A 22,674-nucleotide genomic window follows, 5' to 3' on the forward strand; every position below is an offset into this window, starting at 1 on the left:
TCTGTGCAATCGTAGTGAGAAGAATATAATCTCTGAATGCTATTCTGTGATGTGGGTTGGCGCTGTTTTGGCAGCAGGAGGGGGACCTGCACAATATTAGCCAGGTGGTTTTAATGTTGTGGTTGATCAGTTTATGTATATTATTGTGCTTTTTAGAGAATTAAGTAGTTAGCTTACAGTGTCTTAGGTTTTGTATTATAAAGAAAATGTCCTTTAAATTTAGTAAATGTTTCATCATGTCATAGTCATTCATTTCAGTCAGTTTTTTCAGACGTTTTATGACTAAAATATCATATAATTTTATTCTATAAATATAACATTCTTGTTGACAGTATGTGCAAAAAAAAAAAGAGAAACAATTGAGATATTAAAGAGATATCATTTATAATTTTGGTATATCATTAGCTGGAAGAACTAATTGGGTCTCACAGGAATCTCACTGGAATTTATGTCCGTATAAATAAACAACTGATAACCGCACGTAATTACTGTGATGTTAATTTCAAGTCGTTTTGGGCACACTGATCACCGAATAAATCTGCACAACATGTTTTGGTGAACAGATTTAAGAGAATCAATTCACTTGAAAGTCTCAAAGTTGCCACTACTACACAGTAGCTTGCAAAGTTTCTTTTCGGTAATTAATCAGCTTGATTTACGGATGAGCCGGAGTTGAGTTATTCCTGTACAAGTGTGTGTTTAACTATGTTTATCCTGTGAGGTGTCCGTGTACCGGAGTGACCTACAAGAAGCCGAGGCAAAAGAAGTGTGTGTGCGCACTCCGCATGTGTGTATACACCGGATTAGTGTACGGGCCGATTGTGAACTAGATTAAACTCTTAGCATGCTGTTCCAATAGCCATGACAGATGTGTGTGGGATTCAACTGCTCAGGTGTTTAGCTGCAGTCTTTAAGTGGGATTTTTGCAGCTGGAAAACATCATCCTTAGTGCAGTAATTCACAATCAGACTGTGATAGGTTCAGATGTACTGTAAATATATAATGGTTAATGATGCAACTGGTTGAAATGTGATCATGGAGAAGATGCTACGTCATTGTGTTGCTTACATATTGGCTCACAATGTTGATTACAGACTCGCAGTGTTACTTTACAAAAGATTATTCCATGTCAAATCTACAAAATGTCAGAAACTTTCTCAGCCAATTTTTTGACAATTCACATATGAATGTGATAAAAAAACAACATGATCACACGTGAAGTCGGCATGATGTTTCCGATAATTTTGGCTAACATTACTTTTTTACCCCACTAATGGTTAAGATAAGATTTGGGTTAGGGTTTAGGGATAGAATCTATAAATATATGATTTTCACTTCATTGTATAACGTCCTGAAAAGCTGAAAACAACTTGCTTCACTACTAGCTTTTGGAGACTTCTCCTGGACATAAATGGAGCTCATACGTGCCCATATGCCCTACAACACTTACCGCTTTGGCCACTGGGGGCAGTGTTTTGAAATTTCAGTAAACGTATACCGATTTTGATGAAAGCAAATTCTGTCTACTCTTTCCGATTACACTGTGAGACATGCAATTAAGCATGTTACCTCATCACATTTGAGGTGTAAATGTTAATCCGTCCCGATTAGGACAGCAAAATGCCACCCTTCACCTGTCATTCAACCGCTGTGCTAAAGCAAGAGTTCAAACTTTGCCGGTTACGAGCGGTTTAAAAGGAAATAACGGTCCAATCGAAAAAATTTAAAAAGTAGATATGTGCATAAGCGTGATCGCTTCGCACCCATATCACGCCAGCAGTGCCCCTGCTCACCAAACCCGTTTTACCTGGTATTAAGATGCGTTTTTGGTGATTGGATCACATGTGATCTGCGCTAAATGCAGGTCTAAATGGGGTCTAAAAAGTTTTCACATGTGAAGTCGGCATCTGCAGCACAGGTTAATACAGGTAATTTACTAAAATTCTGCTCTAAATGTTGCATTTGTCCTTAGATTAAATTTCAGCTGCATCAGGGAGAAATAGCGCACCATTTTTTGCGGTTTATTATCACGCAGTAACACACAGACATAGTGATTGATATATGTCATCATGAAACAGAGACCCTCCCCTCCAATCTGATGGCAAGTGGTTACAGGAGACACATTTAAACGACCAGGTGTAAACAGTGATTTGTCTCACCTGCCCACATGCGATCAGATCACCCAAGAAGCATGTTAATACCAGGTGTAAAAGGTGTAAACTGCTCTATTACTTTAAAGGAAGACTGAAGGTCACTGACCCCGACAACAAGAGTATATTTTGAAGGGCTTTATATAATTTGAGGCAAGTTTTATTTGGATTATCTTCTGTTCTGGTTTTCTTTCTCTCGTTCTGCATGAAATAATACTTAATGCTATTTGATAAGACTTCCATAAGACAGATCATTTGCAATATATCTTACACCTTGTTGCTAGCCTGATGACCTGACAGCAGTGAGAGTTCTTTCATGTCGGTTTCATGTGAGGAACATTTACATATGTTCTCATGTTTAGGCAGTAGGCTGCTTCCTTTGCACTGAGCAGAATTCAGCCATCCCTCTGCAGTACTGGCGGTTTAACGTGATGGACTGCATGCTGAACACTCTCAAACTCTGTTTCTTCGTTTGCTTCATTATTGATCCCGAAGAACAGTTGGTGCTCACAGTGGGACCACTGCAGATTATTCATTACAAATGAACAAATAAAAAATAAGCATGTAATGTGCCTTCAGAGTGCCTGTAGCTCAACAGATAGAGCATAGCACTAGTAATGCCAATTTGAAGACCATTTTTGACCCTGGGAACGGTTTAGAATGCTCAGCGGCTACAAAAAATGTTGTTGGTAAATTTAGGTACAAATAGAGCAGAGCTAAATGGAATACTGTCATTTACATTTTAATTGAAAAGTTGTAAATCGCAGCAGCCGCAATCGCAATTTAGATTAGGCTCAGTGGGTAGCACTGTCACCTCACAGCAAGAAGGTCGGGGTTCGAGTCCCGGCTCACCCAGGGCAGTTCTGTGTGGAGTTTGCATGTTCTCCTCGTGTTTGCATGGGTTTCCTCTGGGTGCTCTGGTTTACCCCAGAAGTCCGAAAACATGCAGGTTAAGCGAATTGGAGACTCTAAATTGCCCTGTATGTGTGAGTGAGAGTCCCCAAGCCACTGGGGGTTGCGCCAGGAAGGGCATCCGGCGTAAAACTGTGCCAAATCAAATATATATGTGGAGCGGACCCTGCACCCATACAGGACAAACGCTAGGAAAGAAGTATATATATATATATATATTCACTGAATGCACTTTTTAAGATAAACACACATTTTAGATAAAAAAAATAAGATCTGAAATGATTTTCACATGTGAAAATCTGAAATGTTTGTGATGTTCTTCCTCAACATATTTCTTATAAATGACTTACAGTATTTTGTGTTACAGTGTTGATTATTCATACAAACTGATAAGACAAGATTTTAATTTGCACTTAGGAATTTGCTAAAAAGATAATTTCAGCTTTTAGCTTCTTTTAACACACAAGCTCATTTGGGAGACATGCATTGTGTGTGTGTGTGTGTGTGTGTGTGTGTGTGTGTGTGTGTGTGTGTGTGTGTGTGTGTGTGTGTGTGTGTGTGTGTGTGCGTGATTTCTTCTGCACTCCAATGACTCTTTTTAATGGTCTTGTGCTACAAGATTTTCAATTCCCTTAAGAACCATTTCAAGGATCACAAATGCTTTACAAGGTCTTTGAACTAAAAAGTCTTGCTTGCGGGGGCTCATTGTGATATAAGCATCAGGAGGTGTAATATTTACTAATATAATGTTTATTACAGGGCAAAAGCAATCATCACTAGCATCAGATTTCTTAATGCAAGTTGTATATCTGTTTTATTATCGTGCGACAGGGATGTTGTGTAATACAGAGAGGAAATGAACATCATTGATGTTCAATAAAAGGATTTATGCGCTGTGTAGGTGGTTATGAACTATAAGTTGCATTGCCTTTTATTTATGTTGATTTTAGTTTTTTTTTAAAACATACTTTAAAAGTCATATAAAATGATGAATTGTCATGAAAATAATGTCACAATGGAAAAATTCTTAATGGTCCAAAAACTATTTATTTTTCTTCTTATTCTTCTTCTTTTAATTTTGGCATGAAATGTGACCTGAACATGTATTAAGGGTGAGATTCACGTTTAAATGGTCAGCATGCCTTTTAGTTTATTTGTAATTCATCAGAGACATACAAACACACACAGAGAGAGAGAGAGCGCGAGAGAGAGAGATGGAGAGTTTCAGATCTGTCTTAAAGCAATCCTTTCTCTATTGTTCTCTCTGAGGTGTTTATGCTGATAGCAGATGCTGGTTTACGTGCACCCCTGCTGACTTTCTATGAACTGCATTTTTCCCTGAATATTGTAGATAAATTCACACCTACACTTCTGTGCCGTCATTTCAAATGGGATCCAGACATGCAACTGTGAATACTCGCAGGATCTGAGATTGAAAAGGCTGGTTGGGACACAGAATGTGCCTTCTAACTCACCGCTCAGCTGTTTAGGTGCACCAGAGGTTTAGTCGATTCATGAATATCTTATAATGGTGATGTAACCCTCGCAATGGATTCCAAGTCAAGTCCCGGCGCTCTGTGCACACGATTGCTACTGTGTGTTAACAGCCTTTGAAAATGCACTTGTTCAAAGCAATGGAGAATATACCTAAAAGTGCCAATTCACACTGTTATGCAAGTAGATGCCATTGGCGCTTTTTATCTTCATAGAGGTCAGAATAATCCAACAATCTTTGTGACTGCAATAGTTTTATGAACCTCAAATGCATGTGGTTTGTAACATTTTTGAGTGGATAGAGAGACAAAGTAAAGACCCCCTGTTACATATTGTATAGAATTGAGTGTTGCACTTTTGTTTGAGTGAAGCCTGCTATATAATCATATAATGCATGTAGTGCCAATATTAAGATATTCACTCTACTTTGTTATGATCCTTACATTGCAAAGTCATAAATGACTGATGTACAGAGTCATATCCTTTGTACATTACATTTGTTTTAGGATGGGCTTTAAAGATTACATATCAATCATTCGTTTTACAATTGAGTCATTATCCTTACAATTGAATGCATTTGAATGTGGGAGAGACAAGAAAACGTTGCAGAACTCATATTTTAGAACCACATTTCACTCACCAAAGAAAATTACAAACTGTAAGCTTAAGTCAATAATGTACAGTTTAATTGTTTATTGATTTGGATGCCTTGAATATTATCAGTTTATAATATAATATTCCTCTTGCTCTCCCTCTTTCTATGCAGGTAACCGGTAGGATGGTAGCAGGGGAAGTGAGTGGGCACAGCTTCCTGGTGGCATGCTGGCAGCCCATTCTAATCTTAATGCTGGGCACAGTGCTGTCTGGCTCCACCACAGGCTGTCCATCGCGCTGTGAATGTAACCCTCAGGAGCGCTCTGTCATGTGCCATCGGAAGAAGCTGATGTCCATTCCAGAGGGAATCCCGTCGGAAACGCGACATTTGGACCTCAGCAAGAATCGAATCAAAACCATCAACCCTGATGAGTTCTCTGCCTTTCCAAACCTTGAAGAACTGGAGCTCAATGAAAACACAATCTCTGCTATTGAGCCTGGAGCGTTTAACAACCTCTACGGCCTTCGGACTCTGGGACTTCGCAGCAACAAGTTGAAGCTCATCCAGTTGGGTGTGTTCACAGGTCTCAGTAACCTCACAAAGTTGGACATCAGTGAAAATAAGATCGTAATTCTGCTGGACTACATGTTCCAGGACCTCTATAACCTGCGCTCACTGGAGGTGGGGGATAACGACCTTGTCTTTATATCCCACCGAGCGTTTCATGGCCTCAGCAGCTTGGAGGAGCTCACACTGGAAAAGTGCAACCTGACCTCTGTCCCGACAGAGGCCTTCACGCACCTGCACAGCTTGGTTACTCTGCGTTTACGAAACCTCAATGTCAACAGCATCAGAGACTACAGCTTCAAGCGACTCTACCGTCTCAAAGTTCTAGAGATTGCCAACTGGCCCTACCTGGATACAATGACCACCAACTGCTTGTATGGATTGAACCTCACATCTCTAACTATCTCCAACGCAAACCTGACGTCAATTCCGTACTTGGCTTTGCGTCACCTGGTTTATCTCCGGTTCCTCAACATGTCTTACAACCCCATCCAGATGATCGAAGGCAACAGGCTTCATGATCTGCTCAGGTTGCAGGAGTTCCATCTGGTGGGTGGACGACTGACAATGATCGAGCCGTACTCTTTCAGAGGACTCAACTATCTGAAAATCCTGAATTTGTCCAGCAATGCCCTGACCACCCTGGAAGAGTCTGTATTCCATTCGGTGGGAAACCTGGAGACCCTTGCGTTGCATGATAACCCACTGGCGTGCGACTGCCGTCTGCTTTGGGTCTTCCGACGTCGCTGGCGACTCAACTTCAACCGCCAGCAGCCCACCTGCTCCTCACCCGAGTTCGTTCAGGGTAAAGAGTTTAAAGATTTCCCTGATGTCCTTCAACCCAACTACTTCACGTGTCGCAAGTCAAGGATCCGAGAACGGAAGCCGCAGAAGAAGTTCGTAGATGAAGGCACCACTGTCCACTTCGTGTGCCAAGCAGATGGAGACCCAATGCCCGTCATCATGTGGCTATCGCCTCAGAAACAGTTCATCACCACCAAAACAATTGGACGGCTTACCGTTTTCCCCGACGGCACTCTAGAGGTACGCTACGCTCAGATTCAGGACAATGGAACATATGTGTGCATTGCTAGTAATGCTGGTGGAAACGATACTGCTTTGGCCCACCTTTACGTCCACAGCTACTCCCCAGATTGGCCCAATCAACCCAACAAAACTTTGGCATTCATCTCCAACCAACCAAACGATAATGGATCCAACGGAACGAGAGCAACCGTCCCATTTCCGTTTGATATAAAGACGCTAATCATCGCCACCACCATGGGTTTCATTTCCTTCTTGGGTGTGGTTCTGTTCTGCCTGGTTCTGCTCTTCCTCTGGAGTAGAGGCAAAGGCAACAGCAAACACAATATTGAGATAGAGTACGTCCCACGCAAATCGGACGCTGGGATGAGCAGCAGTGGTGCCGATGCCCCTCGGAAATTTAACATGAAAATGATATAATCCAGACAGGGAGCTCAAAGGACCCTTTCAAAAACAGACTTATAAAGACAGATACAAAAGAATCCCTGCCTGAAGAACCTCTGGCTCTGGAGAGAGCTCCCCGTAGAGGAGGTGTATTTTCCCTCTCTCAACTCAGAAGACTGATGTGCGGCACAGGGGCTTGTGCTTTTGTTCAATATTGAACATGAGAGAGGGGAAAATGAACCCTCATGCGTACTCCTCTGTGATGGCCGCTTAAACTCTGCCAATGGGGACCAAAGGATTTTGTTTTAAAGTACTTAAGTTTCTGTGGATTTTTATGGGCAAAAACGTGAAAAAACAAACAGAACCTCCAAAATTATTTGTGTCAACCTCCAGAATGCAAAGGCAGAGCATCCATATCCCTGCTGCCTGCATCCTCTTAATTTGTTTGTTCATTTATTTCGTTTAACCCATTTGTTTGATTTTTACTAAAGCAAATAGTTTTATGAAAGAAAAACATGGAAAATCAGGAGTGAAAAGCACATTAACAAAACTAACAGCTGAATTTGCCCAGTATCATCTTCTATATTATGTTAAACTGCACAATGTGGAATATAATAGATTATGTTGGATAAAAGTCCTGCCATATAGTTACAGAAATGTTTATAAGGCAACTTTAATGGAACATTTCTTTCTTTGTACCTGTACTCTGCTGTTTCTTTTCACTTTGCTTTGGGATTTCTGTTTTAGATGTATTTGTTGAGTAAGTTGAGAAGTTTTCATTAAAGGAACATTGAAGCTTTGTAGTGACACCTAGATGAACAGGTACAGGTTGTTTGGTGTTGGATTAATGGCAAGGTAAGTGAAATCAGCGGCAATTATGTGATATTTGTGTGTGTGTGTGTTTAGCTTTGATTTTATATAGGCTGCAATGAGCATATCTGTTGTGCCTGGCCATATTTTAACCCATTTACCAGAACACAATGTCAGATTCTGATCTAACACGCTATTATTCTCTGTCAACGCTTTGAATCAACAAGTTTTATTCCCCCAAATGCAACACTGAGACTGTCTAGCTGTGTTTGAGATTGTTTGTATGTTTGTGACCGAATCATTAATTTCATAAAAAGATGTGTTCGAAAGCCCAAAATGATCCACAGTCGATACCACTGCTGGGTCTCACACCTGTCTCTTGGTCTCAGATCTGTATTCTGGGTCTTTCACCTATTTTTTGGTTTACCTTAGTATTGGTGCCCAAAGAAATGTTCTCAGATGTTAGCGCGTCAGTTTTAACGTTATCCAGCGTATCTAAGGAGGCAAACAGTGCTGATTTGGTATGTTTGTAATAGCGCAATGTTGATTGTGCCAGTCAAATATCGCTACGTTTTGTAAAAAAGGTGCAAAAATCTATAATGAGCCTAATTTACTTAGAATGGAATTTCAATTAAACTGGATTGCTGGTGGTTAGTGAATAAAACACAGGTTTTTGCGCTGAACTACAACATACAAAAATGCCGCAACATTTCAGGGAAGTCCAACTGTCTGTTTAGTGTGTGGGTAATCTGGGCCATGCAGGCCAGTTGATTTCTGTAGAGCTGTGTTAGTGCACTTGATTTTGCTGTAGTGTGGATGGGTTTCACCTCACTAAGTGATTTGTACTGCTGACTGATGCCACAGATGGTAGAATTGCACAGATGGTTTAACCCTTACTGATCCACTTTAGTTAATCTGTGACACGCGCGCACATACACTCCTGAATCTCTCTGATCCTCTGCCTCTGTGTTCTACCTGCAGTTTCCATCCTATTACATCTTATACATCTATATCTGACCACTGCCCTCTCTGACATTCAACCCAGGATGATAATGTGTATTCATGTGGTCCATAATATTATTTTATCCTGATGAAAAAAAAAATTATAAAAGATCTGAGGTGAAAAAAAAAATCTAGTATGACAAATGTTTAAATTGTTCTGTGCAATAAAGGTAATATGCTTTTTTTTCCTTTTTTTGTTTTTTTTTAATTAACAAAATTTTATTGATGTTGAATTGTTAAAAATATGGTATGTTGTATTAAACAATCTATGGAGATTTTTTTACCAAAAATTGTGCCATGTTTATTTTTGCTCTTTAAACATTGTGTGGACATGCTAAGCTAATTTAAAATTATTTTATTATTTAAAGCAAACAAAACCAGCATCTTTGCAGCCCCCCTCATGTTGCAACTGCAATATTTGATGTCTAAATAACAAGAAAAGACATCACAAATTAAAAATACTCGTGATTGGAGATATGTCTAAATAATGAGGAATTATATCTTAAATATGAGTAGTTCCAATTGTGAGCTGTATCATCGAAATAACGAGAAATGACATCACAAATAAAAATTGTTGCAATTTTGAGATGTACATTTATCCATTTGGCAGACGCTTTTATCCAAAGCGACTTACAGTGCTCTTATTACAGTGACAATCCCCTCGGAGCAACCTGGAATTCAGTGCCTTGCTCAAGGACACAATGATGGTGGCTGTGGGGATCGAACCAGCGGCCTTCTGATTACCAGTTATGTGCTTTAGCCCACTATGCCACCACCACTCCTGGGTGTAATGTATAAATAACATGGAATTACATCACAAACATGAAAAGTAGTAACAAATGTCTAAAAATGAGAATTTGCATTACAATAGTTGCAATGTCTTTTTAAGAAATGAAATCCCAAATATGAGAAGTAGGCGCAATTGTGAGGTGCGATGTCTAAAAAGCGAGAGTCTGTGTTTACCTCACAGATCTGAGAAGTCACAATTGCAAAAATTGACAAAAATAGTGCAAAATGACGTCGCAATTATTAGTCGTAATTGCAATACGCTCTTTAAATAACAATAAACGACATCACATACATGAAAAGTAGTCCGTCGCAAGATGTAACGTCTAATAATGAGAAATTACAATTAAGAGTAATAGCAATGTCTTTACAAGAATTACATCACAAAAATTTGTAGTTGTAATCGTAAGAAATTACCTCATAGATATGAGTAGTCACAATTGCGAGACACATAATGACATTAACACAAATGGAAGACGTAATGTCTAAATAACGAGAAATGACATCACAAATCACAATTGTGAGACGCAGTGTCTAAATAGCGAGGAATTACATCACACATTAGAGAAGTAGTTGCAATTGCAAGACAATGAGAAATGGTCGCAATCGTGAGATGTAATGTGTAAGGTATGAGAAATGACATCACAACTACGAGAAAGAGTCGCAATAGCATGGAAGTCACACAGTTGCGATTACAGCAATGGACTCACCAATTGTGCAATACATTGACAAAGTAATACATTGTACATGTACCATAACTAGTATACAACATCAACGCTGCACTAATGGCACTTTTCCACTGCACATTACGGTTTGGTTCGACTCTACTCGCTTTACTTTGCTGAGCTTGCTGTTCCACTGCTGTTTAGTGCATGCCTCAACGTGGGCGGGATTATAGGCTGATCGTCATAACTGCGCTGCCTCTACTGCCGTGACATCATCTTAAACGTGACACAAAACAATAAACAATAACACGACCGCTAGCTGTTAGCTACTAGCTCATTTTGCTACATAAAGCAGTTGTTTCATGGTGATTTTACACAAGCGTAACAGTTAAATTGGCCTGGTTGTTTTAGAAGCAAGCTTTCCAGTTGCTGGTCAACTAAAGAAAGTGAAGCTTTCAAGCAGAATATAGAGTTAACGTACCATCCTCCATCGTAGACTCCAGCCGTGGGGTGGCTGTGGCTCGGGTGGTAGAGCGGGTCGGCTGCCAATCGCAGGGTTGGTGGTTCCGTTCCCGGGCCACACCACTCCACTTGCCAAAGTGTCCTTGGGCAAGACACTGAAACCCAAGTTGCTCCCAATGGCAGGCTAGCACCTTGCATGGTGTATGAGTGTGAGTGTGAATGGGTGAATGAGACAGTGTAAAGCGCTTTGGTAACCTCTAAGGTTAAAAAAAAAAAGTGCTATATAAGTGCAGACCATTTATATTTACATCCATTTGGTCGAACCACTTACACTGTAGCCGTGGTCTGGTGGCCATGTGCGGCAAAGAGCTGAGACACTTCCTGAAAGACTTTTTCGTTTCACGTTGCTATCGCTGTAGCTCAATTTAAAAATAGCGGGTTGATGTCCTGTGATGCAAATCCAGTGACGCTGGTAGTGATGATTCTCTCTGACCAATCGGTGATCTGAAGGGTTTTCACGTCACATTTAGTATCGTCCTAGCTTGCTTGGAACCTCGACCAAGGTGGATACTAAAAAAAGTACCAGGTACCAGGTACTATCCAAAGTGGGACAACCCCAAAAAGCGAGCAGAGTCGACTCGAGTTGTACCGTGCAGTGCAGTGGAAAAGCCCCATAAGGTGTTCAGAAGTCACTTTTAGTGCTAAAAAGTGGCCATAACATTTCTAATTTCATTGATTATTTCACATGAAGGGCCCTTCAGGAGGCCACAGGGTCCCATCAGCCCAGTCTGTAAGCCATTCTTGCAATCATGTAGTGATGATGACATAAGATGATGATGATGCAATTATTGGAAGGGTTGCGAAACTCAGGTAAGTTTTAGATTTCCAATATGCTGTGAATTTACGGTATATGTAGGATCTGAAAAAGAACATAAGAATTAATAAGAAATGAATACGTTGTGAATACAAAAACCTCTGAAATCACTAAAGATGAGATGGTCATGTTACTGAACAATACGGTAGATCATTAGAACCTTAAAAAGGAGAAAATAACCCAAACCTGAACATAACTGTACAGAGTTCTGAGAGTAAAATCCTGTTCCTCATAGTACTGGAGATGATGCAGTAATCACTTAAAGGAAGAGGAAACAGAGAGACAGAGAAAATTATGCTTTTCGATGGAGACACAGAATCATCCGGAACTTCCCAGAATGAGGCACTCAACCTAATTGATTTAATGAATAAAAAATAACTGTTTTGGCTTGAGTTTATTGGAGTCTGACTGACACACACAAACACAGAACTTTGATTCCCTTTTTTCATGTTGTGTTCAGTTGTGATTTCCACTGGCAGGCCTGTTTCACGAGTAGAGATGAAGATGAAGGTGTAATTATCCATTTGAAGGGTACTCGTCTCCCTTCAAAAGACACTGGAATAGAGCACTTTAAAACACTTAAAAGCGCTTAGTCTTTTAACGCAGCAAAAACAGGATATAAATATTTTCCTTTGACAGCAAATACATTTCCTGTGTGTTTGGTGGAAGCTTTAAAAGTATAAGCAAAATTAGAAATATATATATATACTCTCTCACACAGTTATACTGTCCGTAACACATTCGCATTTGCACATTCTCATATTTACTAACAGATTTATTAATAACACAAATAATAGCAAAACATGAATTTTACACCTACCACCTGCCAATACAGCAGACTTAGAATCACATACCGTGGCATTGTTTTATTGAACTCAGATAATTTGTTCCTGTAAATAAATCACTGCACATCACAGGATAAGTGTGCGTGTGTGTGTGTGCGTGTGCGTGTGCATGTGTATATGTGTGTGTCTGTTTGCACATATATCTGTGCAAATACATTTTGGTCTTCTAAAAAAAGTTGTGATTGAAAGTGATTGAACATTAAAAGAGTCCTTTTGAAGCTAAAACTGCACCTGTCTTCATCACTTACTCTAATCTGTGTGGAATACTACAGTAGTGTACTAGCTTACTGTATACTGTGCAGTACTGTACAGAAGGGGCGGCTGTGGCTCAGGTGGTAGAGCGGGTCAGCCACTAATCGCAGGGTTGGTGGTTTGATTCCCAGCCCACATGACACATGACCAAAGTGTCATTGGGCAAGACACTGAACCCCAAATTGCTCCCAATGGCAGGCTAGTGTCTTGCATGGCAGCTCTGCTGTTGTGTGTGTGTGTGTGTGTGTGTGCGTGCGCGTGTGTGTGTGTGTGTATTTATCACTTTGTGGGTACCAAATGTCCCCATAAGGATAGTAAAACCTGAAATTTTTGACCTTGTGGGGACATTTTGTCGGTCCCCATGAGGAAAACAGCTTATAAATCATACTAAATTATGTTTTTTGAAAATATAAAAATGCAGAAGGTTTTCTGTGAGGGTTAGGTTTAGGGGTAGGGTTAGGTTTAGGGGACAGAATATAAAGTTTGTACAGTATAAAAACCATTATGTCTATGGAAAGTCCCCATAAAACATGGAAACACAACATGTGTGTGTGTGTGTGTGTGTGTGTGTGTGTGTGTGTGTGTGTGTGTGTGTGTGTGTGTGTGTGTGTGTATTTAGGATAGTTAAAATATTAGCTATGAAAATATTTTCATTAGGTATTAAATAGCGTAAAATAAGTGTGTGTGTGTGTGTGTGTGTGTGTGTGTGTGTGTGTGTGTGTGTGTGTGTGTGTGTGTGTGTGTGTGTGTGTGTGTGTGGCTATATATACAATTTACTGCCTATTTTTTTTTTTTTTAAATAGTATGTGAAACAGTATGCATTTTGGAATGATAAACATTTTAAACAGTGGCATGCTACATTGCTGTCACATGAACTCACTAAATTGCATTTTGAATTATCCAGTAATCTTATAGGATAAAAACAGTTATTTTGCATTTTAATTAAATTTGCAAAAAAAATCAAATGCTGCACATAGTATACATATTGCAAACTGCAAAAATAGAAGGAGTAATATGGAAGTGTGCTAATCTGAACATAGCCACTGTTGCTAAGCTACTACTCGTCCTTTATCCGCACATGCATGTGAAGGAACATTCTGTGAAAATCACACCGAATTTTCACAGTTTCACAGTTTCCTTCTCTTTTCTATTCATTGAAATGTAGTGCATTATATGAGTGTAATTGTAAAATATTAATTATCTCCAAGTGTCCCATACCTTTTGCTAGCATGTTGAACATGGGAAGTGCTAGGATGGGGCTACCAGTGCTTAACAAGTGTTTTTATCATCTTGTTGTGATATCAATAGTATCAGTGCTTCAGTATCAGATTTTCATATACAGTACCATATTGATAATAGCACAAATCTAATTAATTCAGTACCCACGACTGTCTTGTCGGCATGAGTGCACGCATGCAAGAGGAGCGCTTGCGACTTTGTGTGAACAGTCAAAATACCTGTCTTGGTGAGATATTGAAACTAAGTTGAGTGGGTCGAAACACTATAGTGCACATGTACAGCCGTGGCCAACAGTATTGGCAGTGACATACATTTTGTGATGATTCACATTGTTTCTAGATTATTGTGTAGAGTGATCAGATGCATTTTAAATAATTGCAAAAAGCTTTATCACAAAATCCCAAATTTCACTGTTTTTTGGCCCTGGCACAAAATGATCATCTAACATCGTTTCACTAATCATATCAGCAGCACCTGGGAAAGTGTGAACGAGTACTAGTCAGGTGAAATCACTCTATCATTCTGATTGGATTATAAGAGAAGACTGATTGCTATAAAAGGAGGGAAGAAGAGTTTCCAATCATTGTGTTCTTGTTACCAGTGGTTATCTCTAAAGAAAGACGTGCAGCCATCATCGCTTTGCATCAAAATGCTCTTACATGCAAGGAAATTGCTGCAAGGAATATTGCACCTGAAAGAACCATTTACCGGATCATCAAGAACTTCAAGGTAGAGCCCGAAGCCATTTGTTTTGAGAATAATGGCTGGCTGATGAAGTTATTGGCTGGCTAGCCGGCTCAGCCAAAACCTAAATGGCTGCTGCAGCCGCCAAACTTTTCATAGCTGCAAATGGCTGAAGCTGCCACTTCATGTCTACAGATGTCTATGTTCAGTGGTGGACAGTAACGAAGTAAATGTAATTCGTTACTGTACTTAAGTAGCTTTTTTGTGTATCTGTACTTTACTGAAGTTTTTAAATTTGGGGAGACTTTTACTTTAACTCCACTACATTTCAAAGTCAAATATCTTTTTACTCTACTACATTTTCAAAATCAGTCGTTCCTTTTTATTTATGAGTGGATAAAAATGTAACTGGTCAAACGAGCCACCAATCACAGTACAGCGTGCGCACTTTGTTTTGAACTTGCCTTGGCGGCATCTACTAAGCGCGAACCAGGGGTGCGTTTCCCAAAAGCATCGTTAGCCAACTATGGTAGCAAGTTCCGTCGTTATCATCATAGTTCAACGAGTCGGTGTTTCCCGAAACCATCGTTCCAACAAACATTCGCAAACAGCATCGCAGAGTTGTGTGGTTGGAACGACAGCTCTCAACCTGTGGTTAGAAGCAGAGTTTCTTGTTATTATAACATGTGGGCTTAATAAATTATTATCTTGAGCCAAATAAGCAAGATGACATTCAGTACAATCAGTATCTTTTATTTAGAAGACATACAAATGTCCTTTATGTCTTTTAGTTTGTCAATAGATTTAAAGCACCGTTTTTGAAGAGTGCGCATGTGTGAACGTGCTCTAGTGCGTAAGAACGAGCCTATGATTGAATCTGGAAATAAAGCAAATAACTGAGAAAAATATGAGATAGTCCTCAGATGACATGTCCGTAATTTATAGCAAGACATCTAGCATTAATTCGATCGCAAACAGATTCATTAAAAGTAGTTTTTACTCCACCACATGTGTGACATCATTAACCAACGTGGTTGAACAACCAATCTGCGACAATACGGTTTCGGGAAACAGTCGTGACTAGCAAGTTGATTTCTTCAACAGTGCATCGTACTACGGTAGTGGAGCAGCAAGTTACGTTGTTGTACGGGAAACGCACCCCAGAGCCGTTAAATATGAGAGTTGCGAACATAGACGGTTGCGACAGTGATCTCGCCGCCAGCGTCACGTGATTCGTGTAGCTCTCAATAGTTCCAAACAAATGCGTTGCCAATGATTTTAAGCGGGGCAGAGAGCAGCAGCTATTATTGCAGCAATTATCGGTAAATATTGACACATAATGTACATTGCTTATTATGTTGACACTAAAATGACTTGCATATAATAGCATTGTTTTTCTGGAGAGTAGCAGAAACACTGCATTAATACGCTTTTGTGTTTAATTTTGGAGAATATATACAGTAAATACTGTATTATACCTTATGGGAACAGTCCCCTTCCCTCCAAAATTAAACACACAAAAAATGTATTCAATTCAAATATATATATATATTACACACATCTGACTAATTAATGTCATTTTATTAATAGATTGGTGTGCCAAGAGTGACATTAGTCTTCATGTAGACTGAGTTAAGCAAGAGTCTTGTGACAAATTATAATAGGATATTATGGCCATAAAAAATCATAGTACTTGGATACTTAAGTACATTTGAAGGCAAATACTTTTGTACTTTTACTCAAGTGAATTTTTAAAGGCAGCACTTCTACTTTTACTTGAGTAATATTTTACCTTGAGTATCTTTACTTTAACTCAAGTACATGGTATGTGTACTTCGTCCACCACTGTCTATGTTATACTGATTTACTAGATCTCAATATTTCCAAGCAATGCATGGCTTACACTATATTTCTACAAAATGCAATACAATGTAATAAAGAAAACACCAGATTTTACTTTCACAACGTATGTACATATTTATTTTGTAGTCTGTATGCTACTAAACATTTTCAAATAGCCTACAATGTGTTGTGTTTAGGCTAAATGTATGTAGGCTAAGTTGTATACAATAACTTGGCATTATCATGGATGAAGCTTATCATATTACACCTTGATTAAGAATGCAAACTTTTGTTGAATTTTATGAGAAATCTACAGACGCAAACAGACGAAGTGTAGTAAAATAAAGACCTAAATGTGTATTTCGGACATTTTTTCACCACAAGTCTGAAAGAAGACATGTTATTGAAGACAAATATCCAAAAATCTCAAAATTGACCAGTAAAAAAAAAACTATGTTTTTGCCTGCCGTGTCTCGCCTTAATATAAACGCACACCGTTATCAGTAGCCTATTATTTTGGACAAAGTTTTGCACATTTCACTTCAATGTACGCTGAAGCATGCGTCGTGAATTAGCAATGTGGAAACGGTGGTTTGTTACTGCAGTAATATCACGTTCAGTGCTATAAATCTCTCCGTTCCAGAATATTTGGTTCATAACATCAATATTTGATTCAGGTGTTTGTGCAACCGTGCCCTGAAGATTTAACAAAAGTCTGGGTAGGCCTAAGTTAAGAAAAAAGTAAGTAGGAATTAGGAAATTATGTGAGAAGTGAGATCAAAATTACCTTGCTTGCTGCTTTCCGCCATTTCACCTCAGTGCGAGAAAAAAATGCATCGCTTCTTCTGTACGGAAAACGAGCAATTTTAATTGGTCGTCAATTCACTGTGAGTCTGCGTATCGTAGTAACGAGCACAAGACTGTGCTGTTATGAATCCAGTGGGAAAATAGATCTCGTGTATTGTTTATATATTTCCTGTGTGTATGTCTCTATGTGATAGAATTATTATTTGATGCAAATAATTCTAGCCGGCTCAGCCAAACTTTATCAGATGGCGGCTCAATTTGGCTTACGAAATTATTGGCTGGCGGCGGCTGAAATTCTAAATGGCGCAAATGGCGGCGCCTGGCGGCGGCTTCGGGGTCTACTTCAATGAGAGAGGTTCAATTGAACTGAAGAAGGCTTCAGGACGTCCCAGATTGTCTAGCAAGCACCAGGACTGTCTCCTCCTGAGGACTCAGCTACGGAATCGTGTCACCACCAGTGCAGAGCTTGCTCAATATTGGCAGCAGGTTGGTGTGAGTGAATCTGCATGCACAGTGAGACGAAGGTTTTTGGACAATGTCCTAGTGTCAAGAAGGGCAGCAAAGAAGCCACTTCTCTCCAAAAAAAACATCAAGGACCGACTGAAATTCTGCAGGAAGTACAAGGATTGGACAGCAGAAGACTGGTGCAAAGTTATTTTCTCTGATGAAGCCCCTTCCGACTGTTTGGGACATCTGGAAAATCGATAGTCCAGAGAAGAAAAGGTGAACGCTACCATGAGTCCTGTGTCGTGCCAACAGTGAAGCATCCTGAGACCATCCATGTGAGGGGTTGCTTTTCATACAAGGGAGTGGGCTCTCACAATTCTGCCCAAAAACACTGCCATGAATAAAGAATGGCATCAAAACGTCCTGCAAGAGCAACTTCTCCCAACGACCCAGGAGAGATTTGGCAATGATCCGTGCATTTTACAGCATGATGGAGCACCATGTCACAAGGCAAGAGTGATAATGAAGTGGCTCGGTGATCATTACATTGAAATTTTGGATCAGTGGACAGGCAACTCCCCGGATCTTAATCCCATAGAGAACCTGTGGTCAGTCCTCAAAAGGCGAGTGGACAAACAGAAGCCCACAAATTGATCAACTCAGAGCACTAATAAGGCAAGAATGGATCGCCATCAGTCAGGATTTGGCCCAGAAGCTGATATCCAGCATGCCAGAGCGAATTGCAGAGGTTATGAAGAACAAGGGTCAACACTATAAATATTGACTCTTTGCATATATTTAATGTTTTTGCCAATAAAAGCCTTTAAAACTAGTTAAATACTTATCATTGTTTTCCAGTATACCATAGAAACATGTGAAAAAATAAATCTACAAATACTGAAGCAGCAAACTTTGCAAAACACAACATTTATCTCACTGCCAATACTTTTGACCACGGCTGTACGTACGTGAATGCAGATGCATCTTGCAGTGCAAGCTCGATTTCACACGTCGTTGCATTCTGAAATGTGTCAGGCCTTAAAGGAATAGTTCACCCAAAAATGAAAATGTGCATTTTTGGGTGAACTATCCCTTTAAGTTGAGCCAGGACGTTTGCAAAACTAATTTATCAAGAACCAATGCCATGAACCTTGCAAACTTTGTCAAATCTAGCAACTGATTCTTCATATTAACACATATTTTGCCTATTTACAGCCAGCTAATGTCTAAACTAACAGAAACACCAAACGAATATTTTATCAAATGACATCCCCATACGTATCCACGGAGGTTTGGTCTAAGCCAGAAATATTCATTGACCCAAGAACCACCCCTGATGTTGAATAGTTACTGACTGTTAGCATCTCTACCTGTCCTGTGAGCTACACGCTTAGCACTTTTAAATGTCAAACATACTAGAGGAGACTTGTGAACCATGTTCAAAGACCTTGAATAAGCAAACAGCCCTCTGGTTAGCAGTGACACAAGCATGTTAATTATGTTAATATTATGTAAATTTGTGACTGGAGGATGAATGAACTGGTGTCAAAAGAGGAAGTAGGCCAAATCTGCTGGAGGGAGACCATAAAGCTGGCAAAACATGTTCCTCCATTGATGGCCATTCAAAAGTAGTCATGTAGGCCTATTCTGATTAAATATTTTTTTTTGCTCACACATCACACATATGTATTTGATTTGTTTCTTTAAGTGCTTTTAAGACGGTTTTGCACAGTATAATAACTATACATTCCTCTTGACAGTATATTTTCAGAGTTTGCCTTGGTTCTCTTTTTTCCATCCCATCTATTCTGCAGCTTAAAGGGATAGTTCACCCATAATATAACAGTTGTGAATGAATTTCTTTCTTCTGTTGAACACATGTGAAGAAAAATAGAAAAATATCTTGGCTCAGTAGGCCTTTAAAATGCAAGTGGATGGTGATCTGACATTTTTAGCTCCAAAAAGAACAGGCAGTTAGCATAAACATCATCCATACAACTCCAGCGGTTAAATTAGTGTAATCTAAAGCAACACAATTGCTTTGGTTGCAAAAATATAAATATTGAAATACTTTTTAACTCCATCGCTTCCGGTAAGCTTCACAAGAGCACCGAGATCACACGGTCTATTGTGTGACGTTGCGTTGGCATCTTACGGATGTAATCTCACGTTCTTCTCTTGTTTGAGTAAAGAAACAGTTACAAATACAGATCTAAACCAAAACCAACTAAGCGTCTGTACAGCATTCCTCGTACTCAGTTGTAAACAGCACTGCTCTTTCGGATGTGTCGCACACGCATCAGTCCTAGCGTGAACATGCCAAAGCAATTACATTACATTCGCATACTGCTGCTGACCAGTAGCGATGGTTTAAAAAGTGCTTAAATGTTGATTTTTTTTCACACCAAAAGGGATCATGTCACTTTAGAGGACATTCATTTAACTGCTGGAGTCGTATGGATGACAAATATAATGACTGTCTGTTCTTTTTGGAGCTTAAAAGTCAAGACACCATCCACTTGCATTTTAAGGACCTGCTGAGCTAAGATATTTTTCTATTTTTCTTCAAATGTGTTCTGCTGAAGAAAGAATGTCATACACACATGGGATATCATGAGGGTGAGCAATTGATGAGCGAATTTAAATTTTTGGGTGCACTATCCCTTTAAAAGCGACGCCATGTTCCTTCAGTCCAAAGAGCTAATGAACGTCTCATCAACATCAATGTTTTAATGGCTGTATTAAAGCAATTGGCACAAAACTGGAGAACATGCTTACTCCCCCTCTGGAAAACGGTTAACTGGTGAAGTTAACTTTTCACTTTCACTGAATGCAAAAAATAAATAAATAAATAAGGAAATTGAATTGGGACTGAGACTGTCAGTTCATAGCACTCTGCCTAACATATTATCCTTTTAAAAGGAAACAGGATGTTCTCAAAACTAAGAGACAGAATTTTTTTTTTATCAAATCAAACAGTCTGTCTCAAACATTTTATATGGGACATATTCTAAAGAGTCTCTATGAACAGCAATATCAGGTTGAAAGACAATGATTTAAAGGATTTAATTCAGTTCATATTTTCAAACTAATCCTGGCTATCCAACATGACCATCCAAAGCCTCTCAAGCCACTGACAGTTTGCTGTGATATGATTAAAGGCTTGTTCTGCACTAACGAGTGTTCATCGCATTACTCATATTTAGCCAGTACAGAATTAGATGGTGCTGTTCGCCCACGGCAACATCCACAGTCACAGATCTGAGATGCCTTTGAAAAGCAGTTTGCCAAACAAGAAATATCAGCTCGGATAGCAGTCCGGACGTCAGTATTTGATACAGGGAGCTGGTGTAAAAGATAGGGCGAAAAGTCTTGTGTTGAAGCAGCAAAATGCTCAAGTGTCCTGTATTCACATGGCGAAAAGTTGGCAACTCCAGCAAAAAGCGAGAGAGGTGTTAACTAAACCTGCTGAGAGGTAAGACTTTTAAATGTTGTTTGTTTGCTGTCCAATTCCCAAAGTGTCAAAGATGTGGTCTTTGATAAAAAATTGCACTGACTTTGAGGTCACACTTTTGTGTTTCTGGCGTTTGGTCTCTGAGAGCTTCCCTTTGATGCCGAAATTATTCTGTTTTCAGGCCAAACACCTGCTCTCTGGGGGATCTCGGTGATCTGGAAATGTTTTTACTCACAAAGGGATCGTTCATCCAAAAAGGAAAATTCTGTCATCAGTTACTCACCCTCATGTCGTACCAAAACTGTATGACTTTATTTCTTCTGCACGAAAGTATAGTGACCAGGGATTGTCCGCAAAAAGGAGAGGAAAAATTCCATAAAAGTGATCCAAATGACGCGAACGCTATATTTCAAGTCTTCTGAAAACATACAATAGCTTTGTGTATGTATATATGTGTAATTTGCTGATAATCTTCCCATCAGCTCTAGCTTTTGCATGTCATTTTAATGCTTTTGCATACTCCAACTTGCTGCGTGAAAAGCTTTGCACTAAGTTTAACGTCTTTGACACCAAACTCCTTTGGTTCTCACATGTTTCTCACGTTTTTTTTATTTCAATATAAAACTTCATATCTGATCATGACACATTATAACATTACTTTTTTTCCTTTTTGGGTAAAAACTATTCTTTTAAAGGTGAATCGTGCACAATTTTGGATACTTGCTCCAATCCCAGTGTACTATGCAAAGACATCTTAGCCATTCATAGGTTGATTTCCACAAAACGTTCAACTCTGTGGCACTGTGGAGCTCTTAAAATTCCTCTGTTTGTTTGAACATCCTGAACAGCCCAACACAGCAACCAATTGGGTGAGTTTGGGGAGGGAATGTCTTTGTGTCCAACCATTGGCAGATGGGGGTGTGTTTGGGAAAATGGTTTGAAAACAGTGATTATTTTTGCAATTTGGTGAAGCAGAAATTAGACACTTCACCTTCAATGATGATTTTGTTTGGCTTTTATAATTTTTTTTTATTTCAATATAAAACTTCATATCTGTTATCCATTGTCTACTAAATTCTGCCAAAAGCATTGTGGACTACCTTTCAAAAACAGAAACTGAATTCTAATTACCTTCATAAAGTGCTCAGTATTGTCAAATTTTCTTTGTGCCGTGACAAAGAGCAATTTCACAGATCAGTTCAGCTGTAAGGGACAAAAGTGGCATTTGGAATCACATTAGTTTCATGCTGCTTATTGTTTGGCAATGCTTGCTGTCCATGTCACATCCTGTCTGCGCTGTGTGGCTTTATGTCAGACCAACAGAGTCCCCTCTGTGCCTTTAATAAACATATTAAGATG

The 22,674-nt window shown here is 39.4% G+C and overlaps 1 protein-coding gene across 4 annotated transcripts in view; it reads left to right on the forward strand.

Annotated features, from left to right (window-relative positions):
• The window catches only part of LOC127640717 (leucine-rich repeat and immunoglobulin-like domain-containing nogo receptor-interacting protein 1), a 91,645-nt gene extending 82,397 nt beyond the window's left edge, over positions 1 to 9,248 (forward strand). For all 4 annotated transcript variants that reach the window (XM_052123420.1, XM_052123423.1, XM_052123422.1 and 1 more), the window contains one exon: positions 5,323 to 9,248. In XM_052123420.1, coding sequence (XP_051979380.1) covers positions 5,323 to 7,182 — 1,860 coding nt within the window. In that variant the 3' untranslated portion in view covers positions 7,183 to 9,248. The remainder of the gene's footprint in view (positions 1 to 5,322) is intronic.
• Positions 9,249 to 22,674: the final 13,426 nt, after the last annotated feature.

Source organism: Xyrauchen texanus, chromosome 49, assembly GCF_025860055.1.
Source record: "Xyrauchen texanus isolate HMW12.3.18 chromosome 49, RBS_HiC_50CHRs, whole genome shotgun sequence".
In the NCBI taxonomy this organism is placed as follows: Eukaryota; Metazoa; Chordata; class Actinopteri; order Cypriniformes; family Catostomidae; genus Xyrauchen; species Xyrauchen texanus.